The sequence below is a fragment of the Cupressus sempervirens genome, chromosome 6 (assembly GCF_028749045.1).
Source record: "Cupressus sempervirens isolate cs-2001-9-10 chromosome 6, ASM2874904v1, whole genome shotgun sequence".
NCBI lineage: Eukaryota > Viridiplantae > Streptophyta > Pinopsida > Cupressales > Cupressaceae > Cupressus > Cupressus sempervirens.
In genome coordinates this window covers 461,885,401-461,905,417 of record NC_143123.1, presented here as the reverse complement: position 1 = coordinate 461,905,417, position 20,017 = coordinate 461,885,401, and the positions used below count along the sequence as shown (strand labels likewise).

At 36.3% G+C, this 20,017-nt stretch overlaps 1 protein-coding gene and 1 pseudogene across 1 annotated transcript in view; one reads left to right on the top strand and one right to left on the bottom strand.

Annotated features, from left to right (window-relative positions):
- The window catches only part of GALK (Mevalonate/galactokinase family protein), a 135,022-nt gene extending 116,926 nt beyond the window's left edge, over positions 1-18,096 (top strand). Inside the window, exons 12-13 of the mRNA XM_089788565.1 lie at positions 17,001-17,142; positions 17,305-18,096. Coding sequence (XP_089644691.1) covers positions 17,001-17,142; positions 17,305-17,415 — 253 coding nt within the window. The 3' untranslated portion in view covers positions 17,416-18,096. The remainder of the gene's footprint in view (positions 1-17,000; positions 17,143-17,304) is intronic.
- Positions 6,097-7,465, bottom strand: LOC149553062 (protein disulfide-isomerase pseudogene; annotated as a pseudogene).
- Positions 18,097-20,017: the final 1,921 nt, after the last annotated feature.

Genomic DNA, 20,017 nt, shown 5'->3' with positions numbered 1-20,017 from the left:
AAAATGGTTACAAAGTGCTGATCAATTCTAAGAGATGGGAGGAGGTGGAAATCCCGCTTAAACTCTGTTGGGATCCTGCTTGTTTGCCAAAAGCTAGTTTCTTCTTATGGCTAACGTTTCAAAATAGGATTTTGATGGCAGATAGACTCAGTAAAATAGGTATTGAAGGTCCGTCGAGGTGTGTTCTTTGCAAGCATAACAGTGAAAATGTAGACCATATACTATATAGATGCCCATACTCTTGAGTTTGTTGGGAATGGCTTAGTCAAAAGTTAGGCTGGATTTCTCCATTTCTAGAAAACTTTATTGACTTTCTCAAAGGGTGGCCTTCAAATCTATGCAAGGGCATCTATAGTAAACTTTGTATCATCTGTCCCTCCATTCTCATGTGGGAAGTCTAGAAAGAAAAGAACAGAAGAATTTTTAGCGGTATTGAGATGGTAACAGAAGAGTTAGCTCAAAAAATAGAAGCTAGCATAGTTGAAATAGTTAATTCCCATCTTAGGAAATTGAGAATGGAAGAAGGTTCCTTTTCTTCTTGGGATGGTCAAATCAAAAAGATATGGCCTAATCTAATAAATCCTCATCTTGTTTACTTTAAGAAAAGCAAGTAGGCAAGGAAATGTTGTAAATGGACCCCCCAATGAAGGGTTGGGCGAAGCTTAATTTTGACGGAGCAGCTAGAGGCAATCCAGGGTTAGCAGGAATTGGCTGCATCATCAATGATGACACAAGTCAGTGGATTGCTAAAAAAGAAATGGCAATTAGCCCTACTTCTAATAACTTGGTAGAGTTTGAAGCATTAGAAGAAGGGCTAAAGCTAGGTCATCAGTTAGGATTATCAAAACTCATCATTGAAGGTGATTCTCAAATCGTTTTAAATGCAATAAGGAACAAAGCTACTCCAAATTGGATCCTGAACTCGAAGTTAGAAAAAGTTATTTATATGATAGATAGGTTTGAGGATATCAGGATATTTCATATATTTTGAGAAGGTAATCAAAAGGCAAACCTTCTAGCTAATAAAGGGGCCGATGGTGTCAACTTATTGGAATTCATAAATGGCCAATGACCTCCTAAGTTTTCTCTATCAATGTTAGTTTTGATTTAGTCTAGAATTTATATTCGGTATTACGTAATAGACGTCTATAGGAAAGCTAGATTAGGCGAGCTATTATCTTAGATAGGTTTCTTGGGGTATTAACATATCTTTACATAGCTTGTTTTATAGATTTCCCGAGGGATACATAGTTATTAGGGGATTATAAGTTGGTATGTTATAGACACCGAGGCTAGTAAAGGTTTTAGTGGAGCAACTTCCTTAGGTCTTTAGTTAGGTAGCTACAGATTTAATTAGGATTATATAGACTTCTAGGTAGGTTGGCCATAGCATGTTTGCATAATCATTCTGAGGTGAAGAAAAGATTCTTCGATAATTTAGGAAAATCGAGGAGCTTCTAGAGGTTTCGCCTTTTAGACCTATTAATTTGGACAAAGAACCCGGTCTCTATCATTTGGTTTTGTCAAGTTTGAAAGATGGATATTAATATCAGCGCTTATCATACCACCGAGGCATGTACAATGGCCTTTCGTGGTAACATCAAACTGAAAGATGAAATCGGATCCTTAGGGCCGTCGACGGAATGACTCGCATTGCAGTGAGTAGAGCTATCAGTGAAGGAATTTTTAAGTATGAGTACACCTGGTGGACGAATAGTGACGTTATAGGCACTTTCATCGGTTGCATGGCTAAAGCAGGGATTAACAAATGGCTTATGGTAAGACTCTATCTTAATATTTTTGACTCTACTTGGTGTAAAGGTATAATGGAACCTATTATGAGTTTGGATGAAGATTTGAGAGTGGCACTTCTTGAGATGTATATGGAACATCCCCCGGGGAATCTTGTTGTGGCAAATAACCCTAGGAGACCCGCCCTATTTATAAGAGATAGGGTAGCTTTCAACATGGCTTGGCCCAAGATGGAATCTTGTTTTCATTTTCTCCTGGCTTGTAGAAAGATCACGGTGAATGGTGGACACGAATGGCTCACCGACTATCTCAGTCTTTTTAAGGCTTACATTCATCCAGGACTGGGATTTGACAATTTAGACAGGTTGGATTTTTGTACCCCCAATATTGAAAAGACCAGCAGAGAAAGGTCCTCTTTCAAATTTTCTCCATATTTTCAGGCAGAAAACCCAAATGATGTTGTGGAAGTAATCATGGTATATTGGAAGAAGTAAGAGGTGCCGTGGAGTTGTTGGTTTCAAGTTTTTTGTTGGTTTTGTTCAAGTAAGATGACTGGATCATGAAGCATAGTCTCCTTCAGATAAAGGGAATCTGTTTAAAAGGCTTTTGTTTATATAAAGCTTTCAGTCTATATAAAGCTTTCAGTCTCTTTAAACATTAATGTAAATTAGGCTATGTTAGGTCATACTAGGGTTTTGGTTTATGTTAAAATACAGTAATTTGACAGTGGTATGTAAAATAGAAACGGGCAGTTTTATTGCCTCTGTATGTAAATTTGGTGATGTATATGGGCACGTCTTTATACTCAGTATGGACACAGATTATATTAATAATAGATTTTATTTTAGACTTTGGAAAGGGGTTATCTTTTTGTGAACGTTGCATATCTTTACCTGAGATGTATCCTAATATAGTTATGAAGAATTGTTATGAATATGTAAATTGGATAGTATGGTATATGATGATTAGTTTTAAATTTCATTTCTAATTAAAATCTTTAAGGATAATCAGTATTTACATCAAGAAAGGTTCTATGTTTTCGAATGCCTCTTTGGTAGGGCTCGATGGGTTGGGAGTCAAAATCTGTGTCAGCACAACGCCAAATATTTAAGTCTAGCATCCAAGTCTGAGGTGTTGAGATCAGAGGTGCTGAATGGAACTAAGCAGTAATTTATGTAGTTAGTGTTATTTTAGTTTGTGTGATTCTTTTCGAGATTAGCTACAGGTGATGTCTGAAGGGCAGATTGAAACTTACTCTCCTAGCTTTAGTGAGGATATATAGGTTTCGCTTTTATAATTGAATATTATAGGAATGTTAATGAGCTTAATGAAATAATATATAAAAGTATAGTATCATCTTTTAAAAGACAAGATGTTAGGTTTTGCTTGAAAGGCATTCAACATTAATAATTTTTGTTGTTCTAAGGATTTAGTTAAAGTAAGAACATAATTATCATGACGAATGTGTTATTTTAAGTATGTAGGAATTATTAGAAATAATTAAAAGAAAAAGTAATAGTTATCTGCTCCAAGACATCCATTATTGAATAAAGACGTATGCAATTTTATCAATAACAAATTTGATTGCTAAGTCAAGAAGGTAGGGTTGAGTGCTCCGCTTAGTAATGAGAGGTGTGTAAGGCACAATGGTAGGAGTGGCTCAATTAAAATTGGTCTCAGCTGCATCCAAGTATCCTTGAAGATTGTAGCAATTTATATTACAATTTTCTCTTTAGCAATCATAAAATTTGTAGTAATCTGACTAGGGTATGCCCCTTTTATGATGTAATAATAAAAGACTTTGGTCCCGAGCTAGACTGGAGGTTTTCTTCTACGTTCTTTCCTACCAGTGCCCATTTGAACGGAGAAACTCTGTTGTAAATTACCAATTTTTGTTAATAAATATAATCAAGGCCTTGGTCGTTTACCAAAAAAAAAAAAAAAAAAAAACAATCAATAGCCTCACAATAAAAATTATTTTAATAATAATTTAAAGGATACAAATGGATTACAATTCAACCATACCAAGTCTTTTCCTGAAATGATCTATCTTCACTCGAGAGAGAGGTTTGGTAAGAATATCTGCTGCCTGATCTACAGTGCAAATGTATTCTAATTTTACAGTATTCCTATCTACCATATCTCTTCCATAATGGTAAGGAATTTCAATACGCTTGGACCTGTCATGAAAAACTGGATTCACAGAAAGCTTGATGGAACTCTGATTATCATAATGAATAATAGTAGGATTCATGGGTCGACCATATAATCCCACAAGTAACTTTCTAAGCCAAACTACCTCTCGAGATGCCATTGCTGCGGTAATGTATTCAGCTTCTATGGAACTCTATGCTACTGATACCTACTTTATGCAAATCCAAGATATCATTGTTGAGCCTAACTTGAAACAACATTCTGAAGTGCTTTTCCTATCAGTAACACTTCCAGCCCAATCTGAGTCTGTGTACTCATGTAAGTCCAAGTCAACTCTCTCATACTAGAGCCCAAGGTTAAGAGTGCCTTGTAAGTATCTCATAAAGTGTTTGACTGCAACTAGGTGGATCTCCTTTGACTTACACATAAACTGACTTAAAGCATTAACAACATAACAAATATTAGGTCTTGTATTTACTAGGTACAGAAGAGGCCCAATCTATGGAGGGTGCTTTTGCAGTTGCTTCCTTAAGTTTGTGTAGATTAGTCTCCATTGGAGAAGATATAGGTCTCTTTTGTAATCTTTCCATTCAAAAATGTTGTGTTCACATCTATCTGATGTACTTTCCATCTCTTTGATGCTGCAATAGCTAGGACTGCTCTTATTGAGGTGTATTTGGTAACTGGAGCAAAGGTTTTTTCATAATCAATTCTCTCCTTCTAAGAGAATCCTCTAACTACAAATCTGACTTAATGCTACCGTCAGCAGCATGCTTGATTTTAAATATCCATTTAGAAGAAACAATAGATTTTTTTTTTAGGCCTTGTAACAATTTCCCAAACATCATTCTCAATAAAGGATTGGTATTCTTCCATCATAGCATCCTTCCAAATAGCATTTGAAATATTGATGGTTCTGATTTAGATAAATCACTCATTTTGGTTCTAGTTTGAGAGTACTAAATTTGACATAACATCCATGATGTCACCCGTACATTAAGTCCATCAAGTACTAAATCGAATATCAAATCCATGATGTCACCTGCATTGGTATCTAAATATCAGATACATGATATTCACCAAGTGCTCCGAGTACTAGTATCTGGACATTAAGTTCACCAAGTACTCCATTCTTGAGTTGAGAAGATTCAAACCGTGGATTGCCACTATCCACAAATCATAAAAATATAATCACATAGATGAATTTAGCCACATATGTATACAAACAATATAGTCTATGCTATATTCACATATCAAATAAATGATCATGCACAATATCCAAATATCTCAATTATAGACTTAACTATATAAAAGAGGTTAGACTTTGCTATAACATAGTCAATGATCATAACAACCACAACCAATAATGTAGCCTAGGCTAAATACATAGCCCATTTAAAAAATATATGTAAAAGAAATGCTAATACATATGAATCCCCAAAGGAGGAGTTTATAATGCAAAACTAGGTGAAAGTAGGCCCATATATAAACTCCCTCTTAAGTTCAAGCATTTCTAAGGTGGATTGAATCCACGTATGCAAGTTCTCAATTTATCCAAGATTGCTATAAGTCAAACGAAATTGAAGTATCTGGGGTCCATGACACCTAATGTGATCTACTCCCTTAGTGAAGAGTTTAGAAGTTTCCTATCTGCTCCCTCTAAAGTTTAGGTTAACTACTTTTGGAAGGACTCCCTCTCAATGTGAACACTGGAAGGTCCCCTCTAGTTATCTAGCCAAAGTTTATGGAAAACTTCACAAGGGATTACGAGTCATTATCAAACCATGAGAATTTTTTGTTTGTCACTTAGTCCAGATTTATCTCAAAATTATTGGTTTAACCAGTTTTAATTCTTTAACTCATACTCAGAAATGAATATAATGTAATATCCCTATTGACATTAAACCTTAAACAGAAAAATATTCTGCTATGTTTAGAATGCACTTGGAAATGGGCAACGTCTATACAGCCACGAAAATGCACTTCCTTACGAAGGAGAGGACTTAGATTTTTTTTTGAAAATTCAGAAAAAGCAATGTAAAGGAAGTGCATTTTCGTGGCTGTATAGCCACGAGCCTTGGAAATGTTTGAATGCTTTTGGAAATTATTCCCTTTTGACATTGGTGGCTTCCTCTATGCACTTTGATATCAATCCTCCTTTTCCTGCATGAACATTCTCAGAGGAAAAGATCAAGGGACACAACTCAATTTAGCAATTGTCATGTTACTTTCATGTTGAAGAGTAACTGCAATTCATCCAGAGTAGGAGCCAGTTTCTTGCGGTGCCCACACCAAGGAACATAGAACTCCAGAAGCACATTCTTCCTAGAATCTATGACTATTTCTTGAAGAGAATCTGTCACAACAATTTTCACAGAATCATCATTCTTTTTAGGTATGGGCTCAGACTTTTGCACTCCTTTAATGTTCCGTCAAAGTACTCCTTCAATCAGGATTCCATTTCTTTTGCCTTAATTTGCTCCTTAAGAAACTTTCGATCTTATGTATCATGAATAAGAAAGGATGGCACACCCTCATGTTTGAGACCAAAGTACTTCTTGAATTTACTTTGCAAAGCACCTTGTTAGCCTCAAGATCAGCTAGGAGAAATTTTACATGTTTTCCTTGGTGATGCTTTGCTAGCTCTTGATATGTAGATATATATGCTTCTATGTTGTCTCCACTAAAATTGAGAAAGAACACAGCCTTGGAATCTGGAGTGTTGAAGAATTTCAACACATGAGGATGATTTGCATGGTCCTTGGTCAAAGCTGCTACAAGAGGCATATTGGCTTCTTCAACAAACCTTTTTAAAAAAATTTTAATGCCTTAATATTGAAATCCTGAAAATCAGCATATCGCTCATCAACAGGCTTAAATAGCCAAACTGTCGGTGGTTCAATGGGAAAATCCTTCAAAGAAAGGACTGTAGAATCAATTTGTGTGACCAAATTCATAATCTAAGATTCTGAACATAACTCCTCTGCAACAGTAATGAAATTTCTGAATTCGTCACCCTCCAATTTAGAGAATACAGCTACAATGAATACTTTCTTGTCACCAATAAGACTGCCAGCCTCTTCTGCAGACTTGATTTCTACAGATGCTGGACCAGCTTGCTCTTTCAAATATTCAACAATACCATCTGCTTCATTTGGACAATTGCAGTCCTGAATGTTTGCTTTGCCTTTCCGATTGATTTTCAAAGTTGGAAACCCTCTCACTCCATAATCACCAGCCAAGGCTTTATATGATTTTTTGTTAGCATCAACCTTAGCCAAGACGATGGGTGGATCATTATTATTATTTTTTTTGTTTTTTTGTTTTGTTTTAGACTGATTGCAGCTTTCTCATACTCAGGTGCAAGATGCTTGCACTGCCCACACCAGGGGGCATAAAATTCGACAACAACGAAAGGATGCTTTGACACATCATCGGAGAAATTGGTGGCATCTAGGGTCAAGACAAAGGACTCTCCTCCTGCTTCTGCTTCTGCATCTGCAACGCATGATATCAAGATCGTTGCAAGACAGAGGATGAACATCCACCAGATCACCATTTTGCACTTTATTCAATGATCATACCTGTCCTCTTAATTCTGTTCTGTATGCCATTGATGATAGAAGAATGATGCTAGATATACTAAGTCTGATTGTTTAATTTGCAGAGCCTAGGTTCGACTACCAGAGCTCTGATACCATGTAAAGTTTCTGCAAATTCTGCTTGTAAATCAAACTGATGTATAACCTATATAGTGCTGGAGATGGTCTTGATCTGCAGATGAATATTAGTCCTTCTTGCTGATATGATAATTCTGCAATAAAGTATATTCTGCTACTAATTCGAATGAGGCAGAGAATGCTAATGAACAGACTTCTTTGTACTTGTTTGTTCATTATCCACATTTCTATCTCATATATATCGGGTAACCAAAGGGCGTGTCCCTTGAAGGGACATGACCCTATCTAGGTCGGCCCTATAATATAACTCCCATAATCGGCGCTCAATGAAGAATATGATTTGTAAAGACATTAACTAACTTTAGTTAAGGTTATCCTTAATAACCACTATCCCTAAGGAGACACCGATAATGCTTATAAAGGAAGATATATATATATATATATATAAATATATAATGCTAGATCAGATCTGTGTGATCTGTACAGTCAGATCAGCATGATAATCGAAGTTACAGTTTTAATAGTAACTTCCCAAGTGATCACCTTCCAATTCAATCACCTTTCTTCAAACTTGCAAGATGGAGAGAGCAAAATGAGAGAGTTAGATGAAAGAGAAAATGTGAAACGAAATGTAGTTTGTAGCCTCCTTAATAGGGTCGTTTTAGGGTTAGGAGGGGAAAAAACAATAAAAAATGTATTTTAAGTTGTTTTTGGTCCCACATTTCCTCTTTATGCTCATTGGTCCTTGAAGGTCCACACTGGGTCTGCCCGGGTCCGGACTGAGTACCCCCGGGCCCGCATGCGGTTTGCATATGGTTCGTGCATCTTTGCAGGTCCGTAGTGGTTCGAACCCATGCAAACCCACAGGTCCAAGTGCGGACCCTGTGCAGATCCAGCTGTGAACCCATACCAGGTTCGCACTCGTACCTGGTTTGAGGATCCAGGGTGCAGACCTGGCAACGTAGGTTTCACATGCTCAAGCTCTTCCAAACCAACACCAATGTACTGAGCCACCCCAAATCTGGATCTTTTTTTTTCCTGTTTTGTAGTGCTAGACAGATGTTGTGCTTATGGTTCATATGAAAGGTTCACTCACTAATGTTTATTGGAATCCCTGCAGAGTCCATACTAAATATTTCCACTTCCTTTCACAAAGATGATTAATAGTCATTTACACAAACAGTTTGTAAGCTTAGGTTTGTTTGTAATAACTTCATTTTCATTCATATTGTTTGCACTCATAAATGTCACAGCTAAAATTATCCGATAATAAATGTATGCATTTCCAAATTAGTTCACTGTTGACAGAAATCAGATTACATAACAGAAAGTCATATGCTAACCTTAAGTCACATGTTTGGGTCTGAAAATGTCTCAACAGTGTACAGCAACAATGTTCAGAACAAGGAGACCCTTTTTCACCATTAAGTTTGACAACCATAATGATTGAAAGCAGACTCAAAATACCCCGAAACTCAGAGAAAGACAGTATGTAGGGCAGGTTTTCAGTTAGCAGACTGGAGCCGTTCACAGCTTCCACTTATCACTCAATACCGCCAATGGATAACCAGATAAACGTTCAATGCTTTGCACAGAAATCTTCGCAGCAACAAAAGGAAACATCTCAGATTGATTCCTGCAACTGAGAGTAATTGACAGTGGTGCACCAATAGGATCCTTCCATGCCTCATACCAGAACTTCTTCAAACGTGTGCCAAATCAAATCATCAACCTGGAACTGACGGTTCCAGTGCTCAAAATTAGAAGTAACAATTGATCTGAGAAATGCCAATAAATAATCCCATGTCTCTGTATTACTCAGATTTTCTGGGCTCCAACATCAATGAGTACACAGGACTGAGAATTAAATCTTGGTTCTCATTTCTTTGTTGCTTAGAATCACCGAGCCTGTGCCTGTAGATTATGTCCCTCCTTGCTCAGAGATGCCATCATTCACGTGTGTGTATGGTCCCATCATTCATGATATTTAGATGGAAGATATCTTTGTAATAACTAAGTTTTTAATCGAGGAATGAAAACATTTATCACAACTTTTAACACCACCAAAATAAACTCTCGACAAATTCAGGAAATGTTGAAAGGTTTTCCCAGCTCTGTAACAGTCATCAAATTGTACACAAAATTATAATTAGAAACACAGCAAGAATTATTACTGTAACGGTTCTTGAATAGATGAGCAAGGAATGACTTAGTTCCCTCATGGCAAGGTCTAGCTTCTTCACTCATGGCAATGCCCAGCTTCTTCACTCACGGCAGCATCACAGAGGACTACAAACTCTTCCACACATGGTCTTTACAAAAACAGCTCTGACATTGCAGCTCAAAATAAGAGAAACACACTTGAATTGAATGCCAAGTAGTGGAATCAGAAACCAACTAATTCCCAGTTCCTCCTACTAATAAAATTCTCTGATTCCATAAGCTCCCAAACATATAACTTTCAATGTTCTCTACAGAACGATACCTCAACTACACCCAGGAGGAAATTGAATCTGTCACTGAGTAATAATTGTTCTCCTCCATTACTAGGTGTTCAAATGTTCATACAACCTGGAAAGTTAAGCCCATAATTATGAACTTGCTCTCTTCTTGCTCAGGAAATTCACAAAAAAACAGAACAGAGGCACAGTTTGATAACCAGTTTTATTATGAATGCCATAGATAGGTTTATGACTTGAACAGTCCGTTTCCTTGGGATTACTGGAATATCATACAATATAATTATTGACTTGAAATTTGAACTTTAAGAGAATGTCATCCCATCAAAGAATAATTCAATCATACTACATGGTAAATATATCAGATAAATAAGACTACTTCCAGAATTAAATCTCAGAGTCAAGTGGACCTATGTGAGTAATAAAACAATATATTCCTCAAAACATTTGTATTTCAACACAATACTTCCCATCACCAAAAATAATATGCAATTTGGGCTTAAGGGGCTTACAAAATTGAACAATCTGCATTAAAATGTAAGATACCTGGACGATAGCTCTAACCTGACAATGCGCTTCTGTCCACTGACTCTGAATTTCGGGTTTCTGTCCTCAAACCTTCTGAAAGCCAAAGCTCTCAAATTCTCCAATAGAATATAATTAAGTTAATTAACCAAAAACATAACCAGACTGAGCCCCTCTCCTTTTAAAAGCTCCATTGCAGTGACCCTTTGTTTTCCACCTCCCATCTCTTCATCTTCCTTTTCTTTTTATCCTTTTTATTTGATTTGAACTGAGGGAATTATTTAAAAAAAATGACTTTTTAATTGTTTTCTTTTTTTAACTGACCACTTGAGTTATTCTAATACTTTGATAAATAGTTAAATTAAGTCATCAGAAAATTTATTATATCCTGTCAACTAAAATTTAATTATTTAGTTAGTTTCCGATACCCAAATAATGGGCATATTACAGCCAACCAGCCCTTTTCGTGTTGCATCATCATCAACCTGTGTCAGTTTCTCTGGCTATGTATCCCATCATGATGGTTAACCTCCTTGTATGTAAGTGTGCTGTAGTCAATGAGATACAAGGTGCTTTGTATAGCCAAAAGCTTCTCTGCACTCTTAGAAGTAAGCTTGTTCCACTTAATGAAGTTGATGAGGCTATGATTTGACTAGTCCCTCTTATCAAAAGAAATAGAGAAAGGAAATAGAAAATGAAAGGCTAGATAGTTAATCAAAGAAGTCAGCCCTTGCACAGGCCACTGCAAAATTGTGCCCTCCTGTGACAGTTTCCCTATCTATCTTGGCCTTCTTAAACTAACCCTTAAGAGTGGCCAAATTTATCCAACCAATAGGAATGATCATACATCTTTTTGATCACCTTTAAGAACCTTGCTTTGACTTGAGCATCTTGTTGGTAGTAAATCTTCAAGGCCTTTGCACATACCACTTTGTGTTCAATGCGTAGGCAACCATGCGCAAGGGAGTGTCGAGCTTCTCCCATCTTTAATGAATAATAGACCAAATTTGTTCATTGTAGAATTGTAATGTGGATTTAATTTGTTGTACAACAATCTTCATTTGGTAAAGCATAGAATCAATGCATTCATACACCTCTTTAATGTTAAGTGCAATGGCATCCCCTTACATAATCACTTTGAAGACTGGAGTAGTGATGGAGACGATTGTTTTCCTTGCCCAAAAGAACATCACTTTTCACCAAGGTCTTCATTTCCTTCCTCTGGATTGTCTTAGCCTCAGGCCATCAATTCCATTTCCATCATAGTTTTACTTGTTACGTCTCTTGCAACTCGAGCATCTTCTTCAAGAGAATTAAAAACAATGCATACCTTGTCTCTACAACTTTCAAGAATTCCTTCTTACATAAAATCCTAAAGATTGCATGTGAAGTGTGGTGGTGGTTGCAGATAAATATCTGCACCTCTAGCATCATTAACAATTGTTTTCGGCCTTGACCCAACTGATTCTTCCCTTTCCTTAAGTGCATTACTATGGTGTGCACACAACAAGAAGTCAAATATGTCTATAGGTTGCCTTATTTAACTTTCATGTAGCCTTGCACACATTGGCTGCATTTGTCACCACTCAAACTTGATTGTGTGGTCCAACCTCCAATATAGCCGAATCCACCTTCAGAAGATTGTGAGAAGGGTTGGAGGAAATCCTAGTTCTTCTAAGAAAATGGATTTACGATGGAGTTCACACTTGTGCCAAATTTGTGTGGTCTACCAATAAATATTAAAAACAAATTAAAAACTTGGAGTTCACACTTATTTTTTCGACAAGAACTTCATGTCACTTCTGCTTCAATGGTGGAGTGAATGTCCTTTTATTTGAAGGGTCAAGAATGTTTCAACTAGCAAACAAGTTGGTGTACCTAAAGCAATGTATCACAGAATGAAACTCAACAGTCTTCAGTAGCATTTTTCAAGAAAAGAAAAATCCGTTACAACAGCTAGAACAATGGAACGAATGTGTCATGGTGAGTGATTAACACAAAGGTATATGATATTCAGAAGGAATTAAGGTTGAAGCTTGACGAGTCTTTAGCGAGAGAAGACTTGTATCGGAGACAATGATCTAGAGAGTTCTTGTTGGTTGATGACTATGGGGATACTCAGTCTTTTCTTGCTTCAGCTAAGATTAGGAGGCATAAAAATGCAGTCTTTCAAATGTCGGGTGCTCTTGATAATGTATTGAATAATGAGGAGGATATCCATAGGGAGGCAGTCCCCTTCCATGAGAATTTGTCGAGACCTGATGGTAGTTCCCAAAGCAATAATGACATCCTCAACTGCATTCCTAGACTTGTTTTAGATGAGTGGAACATTGATCTGTGGAGACTATTCTCCTTAAAAGAAATCAGAGATGCTATTTTTGGTGTGGCTCATGAAAAGGCACTGGGTGCTAATGACATTACTCCCCTTTTTTTCCAGAAGTGCAGGGATTTTATAGGTAATGATATCTTGTTGGCTATTGAAGAATCAAGGATTCATGCCAATATGTTAAGACTGTTCAAATCAACTTTTATTACTCTCATTCCTAAAAATGATTACCTAGTATCCTTTGCAGATTTCAGATTGATTTCCCTTTGTAATAACATTTATAAGATCTTCACTAAAGCAATAGCTTCGAGGTTAGCAAAGGTTATTTCCCATATCATATCAGAGCAACAAGGTGGTTTTGTCTCAGGCAGGGAACCTATGGAAGGTACCCTGATTGCTCATGAGGTCTTACATTCTATAAAACCTGAAGGATCCCCTACCATGGTTTTAAAACTGGATATGATGAAAGCTTACGATGGAGTTAGCTGGGAGTTCTTGCTGGCTATATTGAATAAGATGGGCTTCCATTGGAAATGGATCAACTGGGTGATGTCTTGTATTACAGGTGCAAAACTGTCGGTCTTAATTAATGGCTCGCCTTGTGGTTTCTTCTTGGCTTCCCAAGGTATTCGTCAAGGTGACTCGTTATCTCCCTTTCCGTTCATCCTATTGGCTGAAGGTTGGAACAGATTAATTACCCACATGAGGGAACTGGGTCTTTGGTAAGGCTATACCTTCCACCAATCATCTGTAATGTCTCTATTTATAAGACAGATTTAATAATAATAAAATTAAATAAAGAAATTATAAAATACAATTATAAATTATAATTTTTAATTATCATAATGAAAACATAAATAATTATTATTGTTATAATCATATGGAAATATGATATATAACTAAAGAACATTAAATATAATAAATATGAACTAATAATAAAATTGAAATATCATGAGCGACTATAATATAGTGGAACTATTGAAATATCATGACTGAATAACGTCGCGACTTTCCACATAATTGGTATCAACAATATAAAAGGAAGGAGTGAAAGAGGGGATGGAGAGGAGGGACCAGAACAAGGAACATGGAGGATTGTCCCTAAGAGATTCTCTGTGAATCTCTCTCTATGAGGTTCCCATTTGAGAATCCCAACATTCGACTATGAATGCCCTCTAGTCTCTGGTTTCCTTATGAGAAACTTGACATTCAAATTTGAATGCCCTCTGTAATAACATGAGGAGCAGCTATCATTTAATAATTGGTACAGATGCTTGCTTACCAGTTTGATCGTACCATATAGGAGATCAATTGGGGTAACAAGGCATCCTTTTGGGCTTACCTGTGGAATAATTATCCCCCTCTAAACACACCTGGTAACTTGACAAGGGCACAAGCAGTGCTGGAACCTCTTTCGGGTTCTAAGTTATGCAACTACTTATGTTTTCCTTCCTCATTGGCTGTTGGAAAGGTTTGTTGGAAGAACTTCTCTGATCTCCCTACCCCCCCTGTCGAGAAGAAAACTATATTCACCATTCTAAAATCAAGATTTGTTGGCCTGAACCATGAACCTGACAGATTGATTTTATCTAAGTGTGGCAGTGGGAAGTATACAGTAAAATCTGGTTAACAGTCAATGCTAGCTGGCCCTTTGGTCACCAACAACAGAGAATTTGGTTTTTTTGGCATTGTGCAGTTGTTCCAAGGCAGGGGCATTCACGTGGCTTGCTCTGCATAAAAGATACCTTACCTCTGATAGACTTTCTAGGTTTGGTCATGGTATTCTTGGTATGGGACATGAATCTTGAATTCATCTAGGTTTGCTAGAGTTCAGAGATTTGGTGTTTTTTAATTTCTTGTGGCAGGCTTCACAAACTTAATAGGAAAATGAGTGTTCTCACTATTTAAAGTTAATGACAACTCCACTTTTTGTTAGAAGCTAGGCTTGCCATTGCACCAAAAGGTCGACTTGTCAATGCCCGATACAACCACTAGACTTATAGAATCCATAGGAGGCAGTTAAGCCATGTCACGAACCTTTTGAGGGGCACTGGCCCACTGCCAACAATTCCCTCCCAACATCACTCACCATGGCTTGCATGGATTTGAACCTTGTGAGGGGTGCTGACCCACTGCCAACAATCCCCCTCCCAACGTCACTCGTCATGGCCTGCATGGATTCAAACTTGTGACCAAGTACTGATACTACTTGTTAGAGGCTAGGGTTGCCATCGCACCAAAAGATCAACCTGCCAATGCCTGATGTAATCACTAGACTTATAGAATCCACAGGAGGTGGTTAAGCCATGTTGCGAACCCCGCTAGGGATGCTGGCCAATTGCTAACACTTTCAGCTTCTGTCTGTGAGCTTGGAAACAAATTTTGACATATACTTCAAGTGGAAATTCCTGTCTCATTGTTTTTCTTAGTGTTTCTCCAAGTTTCTAAACGTGAAGCTGCTTTTTGGGATGGCACTTATTTTCCTCGTTAGTTCTTTGGGGGAGCAGTCGGTGGTATGTATTGAAATAGACATAAAATTAATTTACCAATAACTGGAATTAAGTTGGAACCTATCATTTAAGCAAACAATATGATTAAAAGAACTGAAATTTATACAAAATTGTGCTGCTGTGCAACACTTTGCATCATATTGGTTCATAGGAAGTTGCAATGCCAATGTTTACGTGACAGAAATCCAAGCATCTTCACTAAGATCATTATATTTACTTTCAATATCATTCGACCTGAACAGCAGTATTACTTGGAATTGAGTTTTACTTGGCAATCCAAAAGCATAAATGGAATACAATACTTGGGATTTATGGAGTGCAATCATGAACTATTTTTAGTTTTTGCTTTTCAAAACCAGCATGAAGGCCTAGGGGTGGCAGCCTCAGTGCTTTTGAGGTGCAACCCAATTAAAAACCGTTGATGCCAAATGGGACCTTCATGTTCCATGCACTTTTTTTTGTTTTTAGAAATTCTTTCTATGAAGTTAAATATCTTCTTCTGTACAGTCTGCAGGAGACTGGGGGACTAGGGACGCACTCTTTGTCTTCCTTTTTGGTGATTGCAATAGAGGTTGGGTTTTGGATATTTATGGTTTCCAATGTTGAGGTGCTTTGATGGGTTGCTTTTTTAGGTATATGGTTTTATGTTTAGTTTTTTAGTTTATTTGAAGCGCAAAGCTTTGTTTCTTTTAATTGCAGGGGGTCATTCTATCAACCATGTGTGAAGGCACATCTGAATGTCCTGCAGCCACTCTGGGATGGTAGGATATTTCCATGAATCCCCTAGAGAGGAATGCCCTCGGTTAGGTCGCTGCATCTGGAAGGTCAGCCACAGAGAACTTCCTGTGGAGATGTTGTCCAGTCCTGCCTTGCTCATGATACACAATCTTGTCTCTGACAGCTAATATGCATATGGAAATATGTTTGCAGTGATGTCCTTGTGATTGCCCTGCATGGGGTACTGCCCAGTCTCCCACCTCACTGATGTACCTGTTACTAGAGATCTGGTAGAAAACCTTTGGGATGAATGGTGTTTTCTTTTTGTTCGTATGATATTGTCTTTCATAGGTAATATAAATATGGAAACAAGCTTCATTGCTTCCCATTTTTTAGCTTCAGAATTCTAATTTCTCTTGATGGAAATTGTTTGGATTGCCAAAAGTTGAATAAAATTAATAGGGAAAAGGACATAATTCTAGTCTTCTCTAATTTACAAGTGAGTAATTGTGGTGATGTTGATGCTAAAAAGCTATAAAAAGATGACATTTTTATTTTGAAAGTTAGAAAGGCATTCCAATATACCTTACAAAAATGATAATTGAAACAAGCCTGGAAATTGTAAGACTTGGGTCATGCTGAGATGTGCAGTCCCTGATTAGAAGGAATAATCTGGATGAATGCTCAAGCATGTATGTTTCTAAACTTACTGCTAAAAATGCTCAAATATCAACAATTGCTTTTGTATTTCTGTTTGGTTCTCTTGTTTATTGCTGAGGAGAAACACGTTTTTTACAGTTGAATTGTAATTGGAATCTCCTTGCTTTTGTCCAAAGTTTTCTTTTATAACATTGCAATTCTTTTTGTCTTTACTCAGCTGTCCTGAGTTGGAAGAGCTTGTTAAAGTTTGCCGAGACAGTGGAGCACTTGGTGCAAGACTGACTGGAGCTGGATGGGGTGGTTGTGCAGTTGCTTTGGTGAAAGAAAACATTGTCCCTTCATTCATCCTGAATTTAAAGGTACTGAACCTGTAAATTATGTCTGCTTCTTAGTAATTTAATAAGAATAATAATGATAGGAAGATGCTATCCTTTGGGACGTGTTGAAGTATTTTTTTTTCCTTTGATAATAGCTAATCATGGTTGGTTTGCAGTTTAATTGTTTTTCATTTCTGTTTTCAGGAGGCCTTCTATCAATCTCGCATTGAGAAGGGAGTGATCAATCACAATGATTTGGGCCTCTATGTATTTGCCTCCAAGCCATCAAGTGGTGCTGCAATTTTCAAATTTTAATGCATTTACCTCTTGATGTTTTGTAACTAGACTCATCAACTTTCAACGCCCAAACAGTGGCAATGAGCTTGTCTAAATAAGCAAATACTAATTGTGCTTCTTGTGAATATAAAACTCGCACGATAAGTCTTTGGTTTCTGATTTTCTGCTGCCTGCATATAGAAATAATTCCAATGCTCATTAGTAATTAATTACCGAGCTGGAAAACAGTGGTTTTTTTTGGATCTGCCTCAAAAATTGAGGACTAATCAGCACTCTGAAAGTATGACACTTGTAGATACAGGACAAAATCTAAAATAGCCTGTGTTTCCAAGTAATAAGTGGTTTTCACTACTGTAATAAATAGGCAACTTACCGTTTGTTGGCATCCAAAAGAAAACAAACTGAATTGACAACATTCAATAGTTGGATGAGATTATGGATGCATTTGGCATTTCCGAAAAATACCTTTAAATAGAACATTTTCTTGGAAGCAAGTCTTGAGAGAACCTCAAGTTAGAGACACTTAGAGTGTGTGTCCGATGCCACTGCTTAGCTTATTTTGGTAAGCAGTGGCTGCTCAACAATTATAGGAAATAATTGTGGAGCTTGTGGCCCTATGAACATATGTTTTGCTGCTTATTTTTAAGCAGAAAACTTAAATTATGAATTAATTGATTAGATAATACTTTTATTTTTAAAGAGGGAAAAAAGTTTGTGGAGCCACGTGGTGTTTTTGACCAAGTAGTGACTGCTTATTTTCAGCCCATCCTCTTTTCACATTAGCTTATTTTCAATTGCTAAATAATAGCCGCTCTACTAAAATAGCTAGAGATTCTAAATTATCCTTTATAGACACTTTTAAATTTCCATGAGAACACTAAACTGCTTAAATATAAGCATAAGATGCACTTAAGCAGCCACATGGGAACACAAGGTTAGTCTTGATATTTAACTCTTCCTATCCAAAGCTTTCACTCATTGATGAATTCTTAAATTTTTTTTTTCAAATGTTCTATGATTTGATTATTCCCTTTAGAAAGTAGTATTATTGTATCAAATATAAGTTGATTTGTCTACTTAAATTTGGTTTTGTGGTAAATTTGAACTCTTGAAAGAAGTCACAAGTTTGAATCTAGGAGGGGGTAGGGTATGTGCACCTCATTTGTAGTACAATTAAGTTCCTTGTAGATGAACAAGGTAGTCCTATATTACTATAAGCCATAATTATTATAGAGTATAGGGTAGCCCATTTTCATTGCACGTCATTTGTAGATTCAAAATCATAGTGGCTAGTATCAGGGATTATAAAAGATTCTATTTTCATTTCTAGACTAAGAATCAATTACATCTTAGACTTTCAAGAAATGATTTGACTCAAGCCTATGTTAAGTTGTCTAGTGGTTAACAAATAAGACTTTCACAATGTGAGGCATTAGGTGTAGGTGAGACTCAAATGTTTTAATTAATTAATTTACTTTTAACTATTCCCTTTTATTGATTGATAAGTAGGATTATATCTAAATCTTAATTATTATGATTTAATTATACCTCATACTTGTTAAAATGTGACAAGTCTAAGTAGACCATTCATACTCACGTGAGATAGTGATCTACTATTAAAAAACCAAGTCAAAACTTGTGGAATTATGATTAAAATTGACCATTATACTCGAAAATGATTATCCAATGACTTTGTGGTGCTAAGATACCGATAGTCCTCTTGCAACTACTCTTAAGCATCATTGAATGTGCCTAAAAGTGTTAATAAAATCCCAATTGAGAAGTCAATGGTATAGGCTCTTTTTGAATATATATTAGAGGGTAAGTGCACAAAGATGAGTTTCAATTCCGTGGAAGTCCATTTTGCAGAATGAGACTTCTTAAAAGACGAGCACCCAATTTTTAGGAACCCGGTACCCATTATGGATCGGGCACCTGAACCATATTTTAAAAATCAGGTACCCAATTTGTTTACAATCGAGTGCCCGATTTGTAAAAATATAAAACCTATTGTCATTTTTACTACTGCTGATAATGATTTGGAGATGGGACCCTGATTTGAGCTTTCTATTGACCTCCTAGCTATTTTTCTTCTTTTCCAGGTATTTTAATTTGTTTTATATTATTTTATTACATTGTATTTTAGTTTTTCGCTTTACTATATATATAAAATTCTATATTTGCATTGTAAATTAATTATATTTAGATTATGTTTTTTCTCTTTTTTTTGATAGTTAGATGTTCATTAAAATTTTTGTTTTGTAGATGCTCATTTAAAAATTAGTATTTTAGATGTTTGGATGTATTTAATTTATATGACACGTAATTAAAGTTGAAGCGATGGATGATTCTAGATGCATTAGATGTTTAGATTGTTTAAACATGCATTTACATTGATATTTTAGATTTATTTCAACTAAATAGTAATTGTAAATTATTTTGTTGTACATATTAAATATTAACCAAAGTTTATGGTTAGGATTTGTATAAACCCTATACATGAACCTATACTTCACACTTAAATACATGTTTATGAAATATTTTTTTAACTTTAATATATTATCTTATTACTCTATTTGTATCTTTAATTCAACAATAATCCAAATCTTAGGTATATATT